At 35.3% G+C, this 19,444-nt stretch overlaps 1 protein-coding gene across 1 annotated transcript in view; it reads right to left on the bottom strand.

Annotated features, from left to right (window-relative positions):
• Positions 1–1,012: 1,012 nt before the first annotated feature.
• The window catches only part of LOC135216861 (uncharacterized), a 31,162-nt gene continuing 12,730 nt past the window's right edge, over positions 1,013–19,444 (bottom strand). The window contains exons 4-9 of the mRNA XM_064252374.1: positions 10,624–10,802; positions 8,547–8,703; positions 5,541–5,630; positions 4,841–4,922; positions 3,766–3,986; positions 1,013–2,686 (exon numbers count right to left, since the gene is read on the bottom strand). Coding sequence (XP_064108444.1) covers positions 2,221–2,686; positions 3,766–3,986; positions 4,841–4,922; positions 5,541–5,630; positions 8,547–8,703; positions 10,624–10,802 — 1,195 coding nt within the window. The 3' untranslated portion in view covers positions 1,013–2,220. The remainder of the gene's footprint in view (positions 2,687–3,765; positions 3,987–4,840; positions 4,923–5,540; positions 5,631–8,546; positions 8,704–10,623; positions 10,803–19,444) is intronic.

The raw sequence follows: 19,444 nt of genomic DNA, 5'->3' as shown, positions 1-19,444 counted from the left end.
ATAATAATAATAATAATAATAATAATAATAATAACCTGAGGTGAGACAGTTCAGATGTTCGAAAGTCTTCGTTTTTAACTTCCACCAATAATAAAGCTTATTGATATAATTATGGATTTTTAATAGGCAATAACTTAATTACAACATTGTGAATTTTTATAATGCGGTACAGCATTTGTTCCCTCATCTTAAAAACTTTTTTTTTTTTATGGAGACGACGTTATTTACTGACAGGTACTCTATTATAAACCCTCGTGGGTTTATAATCGGTTGACTCTATCTGTAAATGTTTCAGCTGAAGATTTGAAGAAAAAAAGAAAGAAAGCTGATATTAGATTTCTGTAAAAGACAACTATTGAGATGGCTTTGTCTGTCCGTCCTCAGATCTTGAGAACTACTGAGGCTAGAGGGCTGCAGATTGCTATGTTCAGTGTCCACTCTCCAATCATCAAACGTATCAAATTGCAGCCCTTTAGCCTTTGTAGTTTTTATTTCATTTATGGTTAAGGTTAGCCATGATCGTGCATCTGGCACCTCTGTGGGGCATGCCACCACCGGGCCGAGGCTGAGAGTTTTGTGGGGCGTGGCTCATACAGCATTATACCCTGTACTGAAAAGGAACTTCGGCGTTTTTTTCAATCGGTGAGCAGACTCACTTTCACACTTTGCCACACCTACGGAAAGGGCAAAAAAAAAAAAAAATGAAGATGCAGACCTGTAGAAGATTTACCTACCGACTGTATGGTCAGAAAACCCAGAGGACAAGTGAAAAAGTATACAATTCTGACTAGCCAACGACGCAAGGATTAATACAAATAAGATTGAATGGGTCAGGGGAAAGTTTTCACCAAAGTTATTGATGGTTTATTAAGTAAGCTGCATTTCCAAGCGTACAGCTTAAAAGTCGGTGCATTATGTATATGATGCATAACATTTCTGATACGCAAATATATAATAAGTCTGCTTTATGTCCTAATATAAGATTTTATTTTCAGAGATAAATAAAAGCATGTTTATTCTCATCTTTATTGAAATCCGTGTAAATAAACGAATAATGCTAACAGGTACAATACATAAATTATGTCTTTTTTTAATCATGTCATTGTGGCACTTTTACACGAAAGCGTTACGAGTGTGCGTATACACAATTAACAGAGAGGCACACGCATACATTTGCGTGTTTAATATTGCACAGAACCCTGTATCATGACTTCACATAGAAGAAGATTATATGTCCAGTATAATATTATTTTGAAGTATTATTTTGAACATTTTTACAGCACCATATTCCTGCACATATACAGTCCACACAGAAAGGCAAAGAGCTGAACATTAACACATTAACATATACGACGCAAAAGTACATTGCACAGCAAAATATTACCACGTTTCAATTTCTCGCAGAAACGAACCGGTTATGCCTCGCTGTTTGTATTCTCCGTCCTAAGATTCTTTCATTATTTTAGCCATATTCCATAATAACACTGCTTTACAATGAATAGGAATTTGTGTCCCTGTTCCACATTCTCCTTTGTCTCTCCTCCTTCCAAGTTCTGTCGGCCAACCATTTGAAATTTGCACTATCGGGCAGTCACCGCTGCGCTACTTTTTCTCTGACAGAAGAGCTAAGTCTTGACGCAGACACGGAAACGACGTCTGTTTAATAGTGCAACACTTCAGTTCGGTTACGAATCAAACTTCCTTTTGATTATCACTCATGAAAAATATTTACCTTACCACTCAGTAAACATCTAGAGATGTTTATGCCACTTTTGGAGGATAGGTAACCAAAAAGAAAAAAAAAATTCTCTGACTACATTGAGATCATTCACAGACCCTGCCAAGATTTTACAGTTGCCTTTGAACGCACTTTAAAAGCACTGTAGACTTTGAAGTCGGCACTGGATTCTTCTATTTCTAATATAATGATTGGCAATAAGAGAGTACTATTTACTTTTTACTTTCAAATAACAGTACCTTCAGACAGTTTGATTACACTCAAAATATACTAGTATACATATCGGGATAATAGTACAACCAAGCACAGAGGATAATATGCAATAATGCCTAGCCAGAAAATGAAGTACAAGTCATGATGAGTTCACAGTTTACCCTGAAAATATATACAATCATCATTAGGATTCATTAAGAGAATAAAATTCAAAAGCTCCATAACTATTACCCGTCTTGTAACGATAAATATAATCACCAAAGTTAACTTCATACGTTTCGATGAATTTCCTTCAGTTCAGTGTCACCGACATTCTCTGACGAAGCACCGTCTCTGCTTGATTTGGCATCTGTATCGTAGCCGTCATTCAAATAATATTTCACGTCTAATCCCGCACAAGTGCCTTCATCTTCCTCGTCTTCGTGAGTCTCCATATCAATTGAGACCTCGGGAGTATTCACATCAATTGAGACCTCGGGAGGATTCACAGTTTCCCCACTATGGGATTCCTCGTGAGGAATTGCATTGTCGCTTGTATCGTTACATTCTTCAACTTCCTGAACTTCTGATACCTTTCCCTCGGAACCATCATCATCTGGTGGTGGTGCGGAGGTATCTTGTTTTTGTGGTGGTTCTCCTTCAGATCTGGAGGCCTCTGTGCCGTTACCTGAAGGAGTGACGTCTCGAAGTTGCTCTTCTTCTTTCGTAGGTTCCGGGGAAACCGAAGAAGTGCTCCTGTTTGGGTGAAACAGTGTTCGTCATATTTTTCGAGAAGTGACTCAAAAACGCCTATTCTACTGACTAAACGCGACGCTCGCTCTTATACAAACTTTGTCATATATCTCGTTTGCTGAGAGTCATGCTTGCAGTACTACTTTAAAAAAATCTGAAGAATATGAAATATTTAACAAATTATCGACCAATTTTATACTGCTCAGTTGTCAGAACATTTGTCATTCGTGGCCCTAACAGCAAACATGACGCGAGTCCCCAACTTGAATGGAAATAAAATAAATGCATATGTAGTTCCCTATCACTTACCAAGATGGCTATATTTCTCCATTCACGTTTACAGATTCCAGAAAAAGCCATGTTTTAGTAGTTTTTATCCAGCATAAATTCTCTTTACACTCACTCATGATCAAATTATAGTCAAATTTAACCTAAACTATAAAAGAAAGTATTGCTAAGGCATCTGGCTTTAGAAAACAAATGGACAGTCGTGTGTAAATTTGCATGCAGAGACTAACAAGCAGAATGAGTGAAAATGCTGAATTTTTTTACCTCCGCGAAACCATTTTTTTAAAAAAGTTATATACGTAGATACAATTTCCTTTAAAATGCAAAGAGCAAAGGATAAAACGTACCACCTTTGTCAGTGTCTTACCTACGTCAGAGAATGCTATTCTGCTTTCATTTTAACGCGTTTTCATCTATTTATTAATGTATTGTTTTTGTATTACCCTTTACCTTCTCTTATTTCTTAATGAGCACCATATTCTTTGGAAGCTTGAATTTCAAGTCAGTGGCTCCTGTTGGCTTCTTCCATATGAACAACAGGGTTTCACCTTCTGCATATAATAATAATAATAATAATAATAATAATAATAATAATAATAATAATAATAATAATAATAATAATAATAATAATAATAATAATAATAATTTTCGGAAGAAGACCCTCTCGTAGGCATGTTTTGTTAAAAATAATAATAATAATAATAATAATAATAATAATAATAATAATAATAATAATAATAATAATAATAATAATAATACAGGTAAGGCGATCGAATGTCATAAGAAACACTTACTTCTCTGCTGAAACCTCCGAAGGGAACTTGGCCTGGGAAGAACCCAGAGAGACCACCGTACTTTTTGTCTTGTTTTCGGCGGAGGAGCTGCTGCTCCTCGAGGTGTTCCCACCAGGCCCGGGTTCATTCTCAGAGCAAGCCTGGGTTATGGTGGGCCACAAATTCCGGGATCGAACCTCTTCCTTGAGATGTCGAACCACCGCGTCCCACCTGTCACGAACCTGTTCAGGTGATATATGGCATCGTCAGAAAATGACAGTGGATTGTCATTTGCTAATCGGGTGGACATTTAATGCGCTGCCTATTTAAAGGTCTGTGATTGGCTTAATGGATGAGCCTTTATGCGCCGTTTAAAGGTCTGTCCGTGATCAACAAAATTTTCAACGTAAATTTAGATGTAAAAGAAATATTTGAATAGAAATTTGGGAAAGAATTCTAAATTAAATTATAAGAAAAAAAAATAGTTTTTATATATTAAGAGCTCAAACCAAAGAAGTAACACTCAGACATGGCCATCTCCTTACGCTATCAAGAGTCAGCAATTAAACCCCCAAAACTGCAGTGATTTTCTGATTACAAAACAGTTGAGAAAACAATCAAACGGTTGCATTAAACTTCAGGAATTTTATCATTCATGGAGATATCAACGTTTCCATAAAGACTCGCGGCTTATTTCTTGATAACCTTTATTACCCCAACTCCAGCTGATTCATTTCATCAATCATTGTTCCTATAACATCGAAGTGAAAGCTTTATTAAAACTATTCTGATGGTGAGTTTTGATGAAATAGATCACTGTGCAAATCGAAGATGTATTTTTTTTTCTTCGTTATCATAATGCATCGATTTACAGAGACCACTCTTTTAAATATTACATTTGTGCCGACGTAACAAGGAACAGGCAGCAATACGAAGAATGATATATATATATATATATATATATATATATATATATATATATATATATATATATATATATATTAGAGAGAGAGAGAGAGAGAGAGAGAGAGAGAGAGAGAGCGAGAGAGAGAGAGAGAGAGAGAGAGAGAGAGAGAGAGGGAGAGAATCCACTTACCCTCTGCAGATCATTCTTCTTGCAGATGTACATGAGAAAGATGAAGACTCCCTGCAGACAGTTGATAACATCTGTGGCAATCCTGGGAAGAGATAGAATAATAAACAAAGATGACAAGACAGATACAGAAACCAATGAGGGTCTTTCAGTCATCAGTTGGCCTAATTTATCATTTTGCATAATTCAATTCAAATGGAAAAAAGATTATTTTTATTCCTCGGATTAAACCGTAAATAAAATTACACTTTTATTGATCTGATCTGTAAAACAAAAACAGTTCAGTCCAAGTCCTTTACCTATCACGATTTTTTTAAGAGCAAAATTTCGTTTTTTGTTTACCGTGGGATGGACACGTCCCTATAAATGCTTATTTATATTAATAAATTTGTTATTGTTCCCCTTGAACTTCAACTCCAGACTTTTGTTAAGAGGTCAGGGAATCACGAGAAAAAAAAGCAATTTTCAGTTAGTTAATAACTAAAAATAATTGTCAGATTAGTAAATTATTCTAGTTACTTTATAAAATTGCAATAACTTCAAATATTGTCTGATTAATAAATTATTCTAGTTACTTTATAAAATTGCAATAACTTAACAAATTGTCTGATGAGTAAATTATTGCAGTTACTTTATACAATTGTACAAAATGTACAAAACCCTATTGAAAGGGAAAAAAGATCTGGTGTTTGGAACAACTTACCAGAATTTACAGCTTCCTTGTTGCCAAGATACCACCTCTGCCAGCCATGTGATCCCCATCACTATAAACAGCTTCACGTACAGGCATAATCTGTAAACATTAATAAAAAGTTTTATATATATATATATATATATATATATAATATATATACATATAATATATATAATATATATATATATATATATATATATATATTCATATTTATACATATAGTTATATACATATATGTATTTATATATACATATAATATATACATTGATATATTTCGATGTATATATATATATATGTATATATATGTATATATATATATATATATATATATATATATATATATATATATATATACACACACACACACACACACACACATACACAAGCCATTAACTCACCGTCGGCATTGGACAGTTATTCCCCTAAATTTTGCATTTACTAACCAACTGCTTTATCTACTCTGCATTCGTATATATAAACGAATAATCTCCTTTCCCCAGTTTTAGTTTTCCACGACATTCTGAAGTTATTGTCAGGACACCATTACGCAAGACACTTTTTTTTTGCTATTTTAGCCTCATGATTATGAAGTATACGATTCCTTCCCTTCACATATGTTAAATCATCCACCACAAATTAGTATTATTTATACGGAATCATCCCCTTACCTATGTACTCATACAAGCAGGTGAATGTAAGACAAAACTCGTATAATATATATTCATGATGGTGATGTTTCTTTGCTTAGACAGAAATACGAGAATGTGTGTAATATTATTCATAAATAAACGTATATATATGCACATATATATATATGAAAAAATATATATAATATACGTATATATATATGAAAAAATATATATATATACGTATATGTATATATATATTATATATATATATATATATATATATATATATATATTATACATGCATGTATAACTGAATCATGAAAGTTTGGAACGTGATAAATCCATAAATAAAGGTATAAGCTACGAAGGAAAAATAAACAATGGAGTTTCTGCAAGATCTTTCGAATCAAACGTCCTTTACTCAGCAGATAAACTGACTTACATGAGGAATTGACAGTACAAGAAAAGTCGTATAACTGACAGATAGGTATTATAAGGAGATTAGTAGCTAGAATCCGGCACACCTGGAGAATGAGTAACCTTCCCATACAAACATAAACATGGGTACAATTAAAAAAGAAAAAAAGATTAAGTCAATCTGCTCAGACACAAGGACAAGACAATTAAAGGATTATATAGGGCGACAGCTATTCAAAACTTGGGTAAACAAAAACATATTCACAATACATATTCACAATACATATTCACAATACATATTAAACATACATATACAACGAAGATATATATTAAGGCAACTAATTTGTATTTAAGTCTGTAATCATATCTTTTAGGTCATTCTTAAACATGTTACAAATACAAGGGTCTAAATGAAACCGGCCACGACTAATATTAGAATTACAATGGGAAGTAAGCTGTATTATGGCAGATTCTAATAGATTTCGTGATAAGACATCTTTGGCCCTTGCAATTACTGAACTACCAATCCAATTTATTCAGTGGTTGTTTTCACTTAAATGAATGAATGTTGCATTAGATGTTTGCCCAGTTTTTACAGAATATTTATGCTGGCTTAATCTTACTTCTTAGCCCTTGCTCGACTGTCCGAGATAAAATGAGGGGTAGTCCATACATGGAATTTTATATATTATGTTGTTGCTTTTTCTGGGGCCATTTTTTATTAACATTCCTTTTAGTGAGTTATTAGAGGAAAAAACGAGGTTGACCCTAGAGGCTTTTAACAATGATTTAATGGTTTCAAATCCGTTAAAATAAGGCAAACTGAGAATGTTCTTAGAATTTTCTTTCTCCGTGTTACTTACACTATAAAACTTTTTGTGGGCTTTATTATAACAAATATCTAATATATGTGAAGGATAACATAAATCTTTCCCTATTTTTCTTATGTATTCAATTTCTTGATCCAAATATTGGGGACTGACAATGTGCAATTCTCGTAAAAACATATAAGAAAAAATTGATGGTACCTGGTTATTTAATTTAGAGAGTAAATCATTTACATCAATACCAGCAGGCAGAACAGCTAAAATATCATCAACATATTTATACCACTTTACAGGAATATAAATGATATTAGGTAAGTAGCGTTTTTCAAAAAATTCCGTGTACAAGTTTGAGAGGAGTGGTGATATTGTGAATATGTATTGTGAATATGTTTTTGTTTACCAAAGTTCTGAATAGCTGTCGCCCTATATAACCCTTTAATTGTCTTGTCCTTGTGTCTGAGCAGATTGACGTAATCTTTTTGTTTTTTATTAAATTGTACCCATGTTTATGCTTGTTTTGGAAGGTTACTCATTCTCCAGGTGTGCCGGAGTCTAGGTGCTAATCTCCTTATAATCCCTATCTGTCAATTATACGACCTTTCTTGTAGTCAAGTTTATTCTGCTGAGTAAAGGACACTTGATTCGAAAGATCTTGCAGAAACTCCATTGTTTATTTTTCCTTCGTGGCTTATACCTTTATTTATATACATACATGTATGTATATATATATATATATATATATACACAAATCTATACATACATTATATATTTTAGGTCAAGTCCACAACAAAATCCGTTACAAAACATAGTCCACAACAGCTGGACGAAAGCTGTAAGCATTGTACGTATATATATATATATATATATATATATATATATATATATATATATATATATATATATATATATATATATACATATATATATATATATATATATATATATATATATATATATATATATATATATATATATATATATATAATATACGATGCTTGACAACAGGTTTTTCACTGTGGATTTGACCTAGCATTTATGATAAGTATGACAGAGTACTTTTATATTTCATATACATATGCATCCATCCATCCATACATACATACATACTATTTAAACTCACTTGACCCGGGTATTCTGCTTACCTCTCCCTGTTCTGTTTTCGCGTCTTTTCCAAAGTCGAGTCCCGTTGCTGAGCCAGCAGTATGTACATGACATGGCAGAAGAAGAGAATGTTGACAATAATGATCACCAGGATGATTCCGTAGAAGTAGACCCATATCGATTCAGATCCTACGTTGCCTAGACAAAAAAAAAAAAAAAAAAAAAAAAAAAAAAAAAAAAAAAAAAAGGAAATTAGACTGAATCATGCTTATCAGATTTTCAAATAGATTTTTCATTCTATAGTTCATATTTTAGTGTTCATTAGTATTTATTAGCTTTTCAAACAGTTTTTCCTGTAATTGCTATTTATCGTCATTTAATAAAGAATAGATTTGGAAAATAACACCTTTGGTTTTTTTTAATGATTTAGAAATAAATGAATGAATAAACGTCGCCCATATAAAAGAAATTAGATTGAATCGTACCTATTAGCTTTTCAAATAGTATTTTTCTGTAGTTTTTATTTATTATTAATTAATAAGAAAACAGATTTGACAAAGAACACCTCATGTTTTTCGAATGTTGTAGAAAATAATTTAATAAACGTATATATAAAAGAAATTAGATTGATTTGAACTTATTACCTTTTCAAATAGTTTTTTTTCTGTACTTTCTACTTATTATTAATTAATAAGAAAACATATTTGACAAAGAACACCTCACGTTTTATGAATGCTGCAAACAAATAAGAATGAATAACTTATAATTTTACTGTTTTTTACTATGGTAATAAGAAAGCCAATTTATAAAAAAAAGAATTTGCAAAATATATTTTTGGCGTGGAGTCACTGGTGAATTTCTCACTGCAGTGTAATTAGCATAAACTCTCATTTTCATTTGAAGACCAATATTATTGAAGGCATTCCAGCACTACGCTTAAGGTAATTAAAAGTGAATTCATATTCCGTTGTGTTTTGGAAATATATAAAAAAATTATTTTAAATATAATGCAAATATTTTAAAATATTTGGAAAATAGAGAGAGACAGCAGTATCTGAAATATAGTATTTTTTCTATATTTTGGCGTTTTTATATACGCGCCTTTTATTATTATTATTGTTATTTATTATTATTATTATTATTATATTATTATTAGATTATTATTAATATATATTATATATATATATATATATATATATATATACATCACTATATATATATATATATATATATATATATATATATATATATACAGTATTTAAAGTTGTTGCTGTTGAAATTAAGCCTCTAATAAAAAGGGGGAAAAATTCTATGCTAAATATGAAATGACCAAAAATTCCTGTTGCCACCTTTACAACGCTTAACTAAAAGGACAGCTTGAAGAAAAAGCAAAACAGAATTATAGAAGACCTTTGAGGGACAAAAGAATTCAGGCGTGAACAACAACATCTGCACTGAAGCGTCAAATGTTGTTCCGACGGAAGCCATCAGACTCAGTGAAAAGAAACAAATGGTTCGAGTGAGTCTTTAAGAAGTAATAAGAAGTAACAGATTAGTGTTGGTTGGTCAAAATATATTTCCGGATGTCTTTCTCTAAAATGCCGAAGGAATTGGTAGAAATTGTCGTGTTTATGTATACCACTACTATGATACTACAGTGAACTGAATTAGATGTTGCTTGTCACTTGTTCAAGGTTGTTCAGAGTTGAATAAGAATGCTTAGCTACTGTTAAATGATAAGCATACATGCATGCAATTAGAATAACTTGAATTTTATTCAAACTGCAACAACAATATGGAGAAATCTTTCTGCAAATATCAAACATACGTCAAGTGAATGGTGTACTACAATGACGTTGAATAGAGCAATCGATGAGATGTGTGTTCTATCATCTCAAAATTACCGGACATTACATTAGGTACAAGATTACCCTTAATTTGTGACGAAATTTCTTGTGATAAGTTGCCCCTTACGGCTTAATCATAATCTGTATAATTTTAACTAAAATGGACCAAGCATCACGGGTAACTCCGCACTTCCACTCGAGGCCCAGGATCTCGCACGCGCTGGAAAATTCCCTCTGACGGCAAACTAGTCGCAAAAAAGGCTCCACTTACTGTCGAACCAGCAAGTGGTTTCTCCAAATCTGGGCCTGATGACTTCGATGTCTTCCGGGAGCGAGTCGATGATAACAGAGATGACGGCAATGACGAAAGGACATCCCCAGGAGTAGAGGGAGTAGAGCCTGAATCGAAGTCTGGACTGCTCGCTGGGTTCTGGGCCTAGACGCATGCTCCTGAAACAAGAACAAGCGTTCATTCAGTAGAATGAAATGACAAGAAATATTAAAGAAGGCTGACTATCAAGGTCTTTAGCTGGTACCAACCGAATAAACCCAATATTTAGTCCCTTTCTAATGTCTGGAATCAGAAAGTCATCAGCTGTGGCAGTTAATGATAGGTTTTGCTCAGAAAGGAACTCACGAGTTAGTATGAACGCCACTTACTGCGTAAACAATACAAACTTAAAAATCAAGGATTTAAATAGACACGCCTAGTATCTTTGGAAAACACAAGAGCGAGAGCGAACAATATAAAGTAAGGAAATTCAAAAAAATTAAACTATATTTATCTACCTTCTTTTATATAATATGAGGAAAAAATAGCCGATGTAAATCATATCAAACATTTTATTTAGATTTTAGCAATTCTTATGTGAGAGTTCTAGAACAGTTTCCAAGAAGTACTAGTTATTCCAACTGGCCAGACGTTACATTTTCTATTCATACAGTATATACGATAGTAAACATGCCCGGTTGCTGAGCCATGGAAGCGCATAATATTTGACCTTCGCACATTATTATGAACAGAAGACTCAAATGTAATGTGAAGTGTTGTAACAGCCTAGCTGTCCACGAGCTTTCGGGCATATTGAGAGAGAGAGAGAGGACGGAGATGAAGAGAGAGGAGAGAGCGAGAGAGAGAGAAGTGAGGAGAGAGAAGAGAGGATGAGAGAGAGAGAGGAGTACCCTAAATAAAATCAGAAGTATAGCATATCAACAATAGCCAGAGCTTCCTCTTTAGCCAAGAGTGTATGTCTTGCTTTTTTTTTTAATAAAACATATTTTACGCTGCTCGTTGTAGGTAACAATCATATCCGGCCGTTCAGACGAAGGACCTCTTATCCAAAGCTCCTTCGTGTGTAAAATTGCTATCATCATACAGTCATCGTAGAGTGATTAGCGAGTGCGCTCGCATTCCATCCCCTTTTACGTAATTTGGACCCAACTCCAGCCATCAGCCCAGGGAGTAGCGAGAAAATCCCGCCCAAAAAATCCCCGCGAACATAGCCGTCGGTCACCCATAAACCGTTGCCAAGTATGAAGAAGGGAACCTCCAAGAGTACTGCAGTGTGTGAATGGAGATGATCACTAGTCTTATTTATCTGGGCTGGGTTCTATACGTTTCTCCCGGCTATTTTTTTCCCCCCTTCGCCTTTATATAAACCTGTTTTCTTCATTTTTCGTCAAAGAGACCCTCGTTAAACTACTGAACTTACCACGTGTTGTGGATTTTTTTCTTCAATTGTCCATTTGTATTGAATGGTATGCTCTCGAAAGCCGTAGGTTGCGTATGAGTCTAAATAAAAGAGGTCGATGACTTAGCAAAATGTTACGGAAAGAAGTTCGGTCTATCTTACTCGTCCGGTAACAAAATCGAAAAGCCTCAGAGAAGTAATTCAGAAGTATTCGTGTAAGTAAAACTTACCTATTCATGTAAAAAGAGAGAAGAAGAAGAAGAAGTAGAGGAGGAGGAGGAGGAGGAGGATGTCTTTGACGTGACCTTAACCTTTGATATTTCCCAGGTATTTGGGACTACGAACAGGACCGGGTCCTCACACGTTCAATCGTTCATTGTTGCGCTTTGGTTTCGTCAGTTTTATTTTTAGCAGAATGATTTTGAAAGGTGTTTGGGACTGTGTGGCTCACTTTAAGCAGACCTGGGAATTAATGGATTATTAATTAAGGGAATAATGATAAAAATCGATTCCATACTTCCACACCTTTATACACACACACACACACACACACACACACACACACACACACATATATATTTATATATATATATATACATATATATATATCTATATATATATATAATATATATATATATATATATATAAATTTATACTTACTGAGTGTTATCATTTTCCTTGTCTGTCTTTCCTAGTGTGGTGTAAGCCATTTAGTTTTGTAATTCTTTCTTAATAACACCGTCATGCGTGATGTTATTGGAAAATACGAAAAATAAAAAAGTTAGGTATGACTAAGTCTAATAACTGAAACTTATTCTCTCTCTCTCTCTGTGTATGTGTGTGTGTGTGTGTACTTATATATTGTATATCAAGGACGCGCATTTATGCGTATGTGAATTGTGAATAAGTTTCAGTTAGACTTAGTCATTCCGAACACTTTTCATTTCCTGTAATTTGCCAATAGCATCTCGCATGACGACGGTGTTATTTTGCGATAACTACAAAGATAAACGGTTTGCACCACTCTAGGAAATGACATTCAAAGAAAATTATATCCTGCATAATGAAGTATAGTTTTCGTTTCTGACATTGGCATTTGACTATATCACTTTATTTTTCATTTCGGTTTAAACGTAAACCTTTATTTATTAGTCCGTATTTGTTTTTTAACATTGTGTGACCATCGCAAGACCTGCCAGTTAAAAAAAAGAAATAAAGGAAAGACATTAATAGTGGTTTTGCCCCAACAGAAAAGTACGTGACCGCATCACAGCCGGCGCATGACGAGCATCATTTGACGCTGGATTTAAAAAAATAAGAAAAATAAAAAAATAGTTTGGGCGTGGGACGGTTTTTTGACGCTGCATTTTTCCGACGGTGTTGGCGAGGAGATACAGGTTCGGGATGCTACTGTATTGGGGGATTAATTCATAGAATTCAGTGCAATAGTAACAAACTGCACTTTAGAATCAACGCCAATCGAACAGACCACACTGATATATTTATGGCGAGCAAGAAAAATTGAAAAGTCATTGTTAACACAGTAATCATTACAAATGACGTGATAATGTCAGTATTAAGATCTAAGTCCCCCGAACCCTTAAAAGATAAATAGATAAATAAAAGCTTTTGTGGTAAGATCGAAGCAGGTTAAAGAACCTATAGCGATACTCAAATGTCCGGGCGGGTGAAGGGCGAATGAAGGGTACCCACAAAAATCGTGGAGCTTTCGAAGACTGATATTAGAGTTATCATGCAGTATTGAGGGATGTTAAAACGTCAGAGGAGGAGTATTAGTCATATCAAATTACTGTCTTCAAACTGCCGTAATTCATACGACTACGGAGCCATTCAGCCGTAACAGATAACTATAGAATGTGTAACGACAGCTCACAGCGTTAGTGTCAAAACATTGGGCTGAGAGTGATAGGATCCACAGACAACCAACGTGCCTAGGCTTATTCCTTTTTGTTCCAATACATGATGTGTTTTTAATTTATATTTATACGGTAGTTTACACGTAGGTTATCTTAGCAACGTACCTTTAGAAAAGACGGGATATTCTTGTAATTAGGGTAAACAAGACTAGTAAACTAGTAGCTATCATCTAGTCATCTTTCCAGCATCCAGTCAAAACAAAGTGCGCGCGGTTGCTAAGGCTCGTACTAACCCCGCCACTCGAGGGCGTATGTTATAAAATGATCACTGCTGTTGGAATGTCAGTCTAAAAGCCATAGGAAACTGCGCAATATCTGTCTAGAATTAAAGGCTAGAACTTTTAAGTCAGTGATGAGTATATGAGTGAGCGGTAATATTATTGCACGGATAGATTAAGGAATCACGGGAAGGAAACGCATTTTATTGTGGTCTATTAGACTAGGGAAATAGTTTTTCATTGTTATTATTGTTGTTGTTGTTTTTTGACGAGTGAATCACGTTTTCAGGCCATCAAAGAGCAGCCCTGAAAGATATGTTCCGAAGTGAGGCTAGAAATTTTTGGGTAAAAAAATGGTAACGAGTTTGAATTAAACGGGAACGGATATAAAGTCACAAACAAAAAGCAGTGTTGTTAGGACGAAAGGAACACGGAACCCTGCAAAGAATATGAGCCCCACCTGTAGAGCATCGCTCAAGGCTCACTGTAGGCAGTCACCACTTACAGAGAACTAGTTCTTGCTTGGTATCATCGCCTACCTATGAGCAAAGGTTATAGGTTTTACTGAGTATAGTCTATACTCTGTTTTTTTCCATCTGTCCATCCGCCTGTGGTGGTCGCGCATGGTAACACTGCGCCCCGGGCTTTAAATAGTTACGCTATGTGTAAGTTTTAGGTAAATAAAAGGATATCTGGGAGTACATTTGCAACTGAAAAGTGTTTTAATAATTTACTGTATGCGAATTACACCGTTAATATTCGAAATAGGATATTATTTAAAGCCCGGGACGCAGTCTTACCATGCGCAAACACCACAGGCGGATGGACAGATGGAAAAAAACTGAGTCTAGTCGTGCAAAAGAGTCCAAGAGAATCGATATCCCCCGCGAGAATTTGGAGTAAACTGTATGTGAATACGACTATAAAAACAATGATTTCCGAGGAAGCATTGCGCATAAGAATCATCTAATGTGTGGTTACTTGTTGAAGAATTGGCCATCAATTAAGTGGAAACATTATCGATGTAGAATTCGGAGTGTTTTTGTCGTTTCTTCATTTGTAAAGAACGGCACATCTTGAAAGCAAGATGGCGCGCCGTCCGGTTATGTTGCTTCATGTATTATTTCTTTATCATCCCGCGGGGAGATGAGCTTCAAAAACTGCAATTCATTCGAGTAACCTTGGAGTCTACTTGTGTTGGATTTCTTCGTCAAAAAAAAAAAAAAAAAAAAAAAAAACCCTTCCAGCAAAATAACCGCAGAGTTTTAAGTTTCCTGTTGAGTTATAAAAGTAAACTTTTGAGAAGTCAGAACCAGGATTTGTTTCACGAAAGAACTAATATATATATAAGAATCTTAACAAAGGTTTTACTTTATTTTTTCGATAAAGTATGAAAAATCATCCATCAACGGGAGAGAATGACCATCTACGGACGGCGAATGAAATTCAGTGTTGCTTCTCAGTGGCATCGCTTTGCGGGACAAGTTCGTACGCAGAATGATAACTGAAGATCAAAGTGCGTACTCATTCGCTGGGTTCGTTTCACTTGCGTAAGAGGATGATGACTTGACAGCCTCCTCAAACCTGCAGGCATATTTCGTAAGCTGCAGTCAACGATTCTCGAAAGTCACTTTCTCGCTAGGCCACTTTAGTCAAATCTTTCTTTATGTGTATGTACTACCTCCTTTTGTGTGTGTGTGTGTGTGTGTGTGTGTGCAGAACACATATTTAGGATCAGAGAAATTTAGCAAACAATGATCCTCTTCGTGATAGATTATCCATAATAAATTCATTTATTTTCACAATTTCCTCATTTAATAAATTATAATAAATCAGTTACTTTATTTTCACAATTTCCTCATTTAATGAATTATAAAAAATCTATTATTTTATTTTCTCAATTTCCTCATTTAATGAATTATAATAAATCAATTACTTTATTTTCACAATTTCATTATTTAATAAATTATAAGAAATCTTTATTTTCACAATTTTCTCATTTAATAAAGTATGAAAATCTATTATTTTATTTTCACAATCTCCACATTTAATAAATTTTAAAAAATCTTTATTTTCACAATTTCCTCATTTCATAAATTTTTAAAAACTATTTATTTTCACAATTTCATCAATTAATAAATTATAAAAAAAAAAACCGCTATTTTGCCATTGTGACCTGACCCACACTTTCAACTCGGAACTGGAATATTCAACTTTCGCTTGCCCCAAGAGGAAAGTCAATTCGCCAAGAAAAAAAAAAAAAAAAAATGATTGTAGTGTATTAGTAAGAAAAGTTTCTATAACTCTCACTCTAACCTAACACAGACAGAACTGACTATAATCAATCTCTTTTTTCGCCTACCTATACATAATCAACAAGAAGACATCAGATTTTGTCGGGAACCGCCCCCCCCCCCCCCCCCCCCCCCCCCCCCCCCCCCCCCCCCCCCCCCCCCCCCCCACAGTCCCCACCACAAAAAAAAAAAAAAAAAAAAACATCAAAGAAAAACTTGGTAAAACTTTCGGAACCCCCCACCACCAACACCGCCAACACCACCACCACCAAAAAAAAAAAAAAAAAAAAAAAAAAAAAAAAAAAAAAAAGCTTCGAAAACAAACTGGCAAAACATTCCTAAAAGATCTCCCCCTGTTAAACGGTGGGGATTCCCCGGTGGGGATTCCTTTTAGGAACAGTGGGCGCATCAGGACCTCCCAAAATCTAGTCCTGTTTCCGGTAAAATGCAGAATAAAGAAGGCAGACTTGATAGGTGTATCAATCGAAGGCATATAGAGTTTATTCGAGGTTATTCGGCTCCTAGAAAGATAATTGAGAGTAGTTATGTATGAAGTTCCAATTACAGCCTGCGCGGAATACAGTGGATTGTATTTCTGGTGATTAGAAATTCATTTTTCGATTTAATGTGGTTCGGATCTCACAGTAAGCTGTAGGTCCCGTTGCTAAGTAACCAATAGGTTCCTGGCAACGTAAATAAAAATCTAATCCTGCGGGCCAGCCCATAGGAGAGCTATTAACCCGCTCACTGGTCTGCTTAAACTAAAATATAGACTTCACTTAGGTAGCTTTGAAAGGTGTAACAGGAGAGGGTGCATCGCAAGATGGAAGAATGATATGAATGGAGGTACAGCAAAAGGAACGAAAGGGGTTGCAGCTACGCGCCCAATGGACGCTGGAAAGAACCTTTAGTAATGCCTACAGTGCACCCCGTGAGGTGTACTGACGGCAGTATCCCCCTACTGGGAGAGTATGAATGATGGTGGGAAACTTCTTACCCGTAAACCCATTATGTGTTCATCACTAGCCCACAAGTATTGTATGCCTAATCTATCATGAAAGGCCTCCATCCGTCCAGACATTTCTTCAGCGCCTCGGTGGCGTGGTCGGTATAGTGTTGGCGTACCACCTCGGTGGCCGCGAGTTAGTTTCTCGGGCATTTCACTGACGGGTTAGAGATGTGTATTTCTGGTGATAGAAGTTCGCTCTCGACGTGGTTCGGAAGTCCCGCAAAGCCGTTGGTCCCGTTGCTGAATAACCACTGGTTCCATGCAACGTAAAAACACCATACAAACAAAACAGAAATTTCTTCCATATCTTAGAATTCCGATGCAGATATTTCCATCAGGAGTATATTTGGCGATAGGTGCATCATAGCCACTGAAATTTGTTGTTTATTCCTTTATTATATTTCAAACTGAATAGAATCACGCACATTTCTTTGATGCGTTTATATAACCGGAGAAAGTTTCTTCATTCCTTAGAGAGGTAGGTTTTCCCTTGAAAAAAGAAATGGTATACTTTCTGTGTATCGGAGACACCTTGCACGAAGAAGAATACCGTCCATTCTTTAGATATATTAACTATAAAGAATGCGCCATTACATCCCGGCAACCATTTTTTATTTGACCCAGCTCAAGAAAACTAAACCCGGAAAGATTCGGCAGCTTGGGAGGTCCTTGCTGACGCCCTCAACCTCCCTTTAAGGGTATTCAATTTTGGGCAGCCATCCTGGTTGCAGCCTGGATGCATGAAGGGGGTTGGGGGGGGGGGGTGTAAGGATGATCTCATTCTCGGTTAACCTCAAGTTCAGTCATCCATAATCTTGGACTTATTTTTCAGGAAGATTTTTCCGATTGTTCCAGTCGCAAAACACTGATGACAGATTAACAAAAAAACGGCGTTAACGATCCAACCTCAGAAAAAAGCACAACATTATGACTTGACCTTGTAGTACTCATAAATTATTCCTTTGGCGCAGGTGTTGACAGGTTGCATTAAGTTAACCCTGAAGCCAACAAAGCCAGTAGTGTAGTTGCTCAGACCTTTGCAGTTCAACAGCAAATCATAAGTGTAGTATATTTTCATTTATTAATGCAGTGCGTTAGCGTAGTTTCAAGAAGGGCTAAGTATTTGTGCTAAATGATGATTTTATTATTTTTTTTTATTACATTCATTTCATTTTTCTTCATTCTTGTTTGTTTGTTTGTATGGTGGTTTTACGTTGCACGGAACCAGTGGTTATTCAGCAACGGGACCAACGGCTTTACGTGACTTCCGAACCAAGTTCGAGAGTGAACTTCTATCACCAGAAATACACATCTCTGACCCCTTAGTGGAATGCCCGAGAATCGAACTCGCGGCCACCGAGGTGGCAGGCCAAGACCATACCAATCACGCCACTGAGGCGCTCCATTCTTGTTTGAGAGTTTTCATTATGAGAGGTCGCTTGTTTCTTCCTCCGAAACATGTCCCCATAAATGTTTTTTTTTTTTATTGTTTCCGCACACACACACACACACAAACAAATAAATGATTAACAAAAATATGAGATACTGAATCTACAAGAAAGATCCCGTCTATTAATGCACTTTACTTATCCAGTAGATAGAGCGAATTAAGTTCATTCGCCTCAGATGAAAATAGTCTGTTGTCTACTCCTGTATGTCGTTGCTAAGAAATTTCAAAAAAATTAATTAATCAAACTAACAGACGGATGAATATCCGAGCAACAGCTGAATCATCACTATTGTTGTTAGATTTGTTAAGTGACCAGTTTATCCTCAAGATACTTAAACGGTAAAATGAATTACAAGAGAAGATATTTGAGAAACAAAGCAGATGGCTTTTCATGAACTACATTGAAGGACATGTGGCTGTGAGTCAAATATCTTTAAACGCAAGAGATTGAAGCAAGTTAAGTGGTACTTGTATTTAGTTAATACCTGAGGGA

The sequence above is a fragment of the Macrobrachium nipponense genome, chromosome 6, assembly GCF_015104395.2.
Source record: "Macrobrachium nipponense isolate FS-2020 chromosome 6, ASM1510439v2, whole genome shotgun sequence".
NCBI classification, from domain to species: domain Eukaryota; kingdom Metazoa; phylum Arthropoda; class Malacostraca; order Decapoda; family Palaemonidae; genus Macrobrachium; species Macrobrachium nipponense.
Note: the sequence above shows the minus strand (reverse complement) of the source record. Positions and strands in the feature narration are given on the sequence as shown.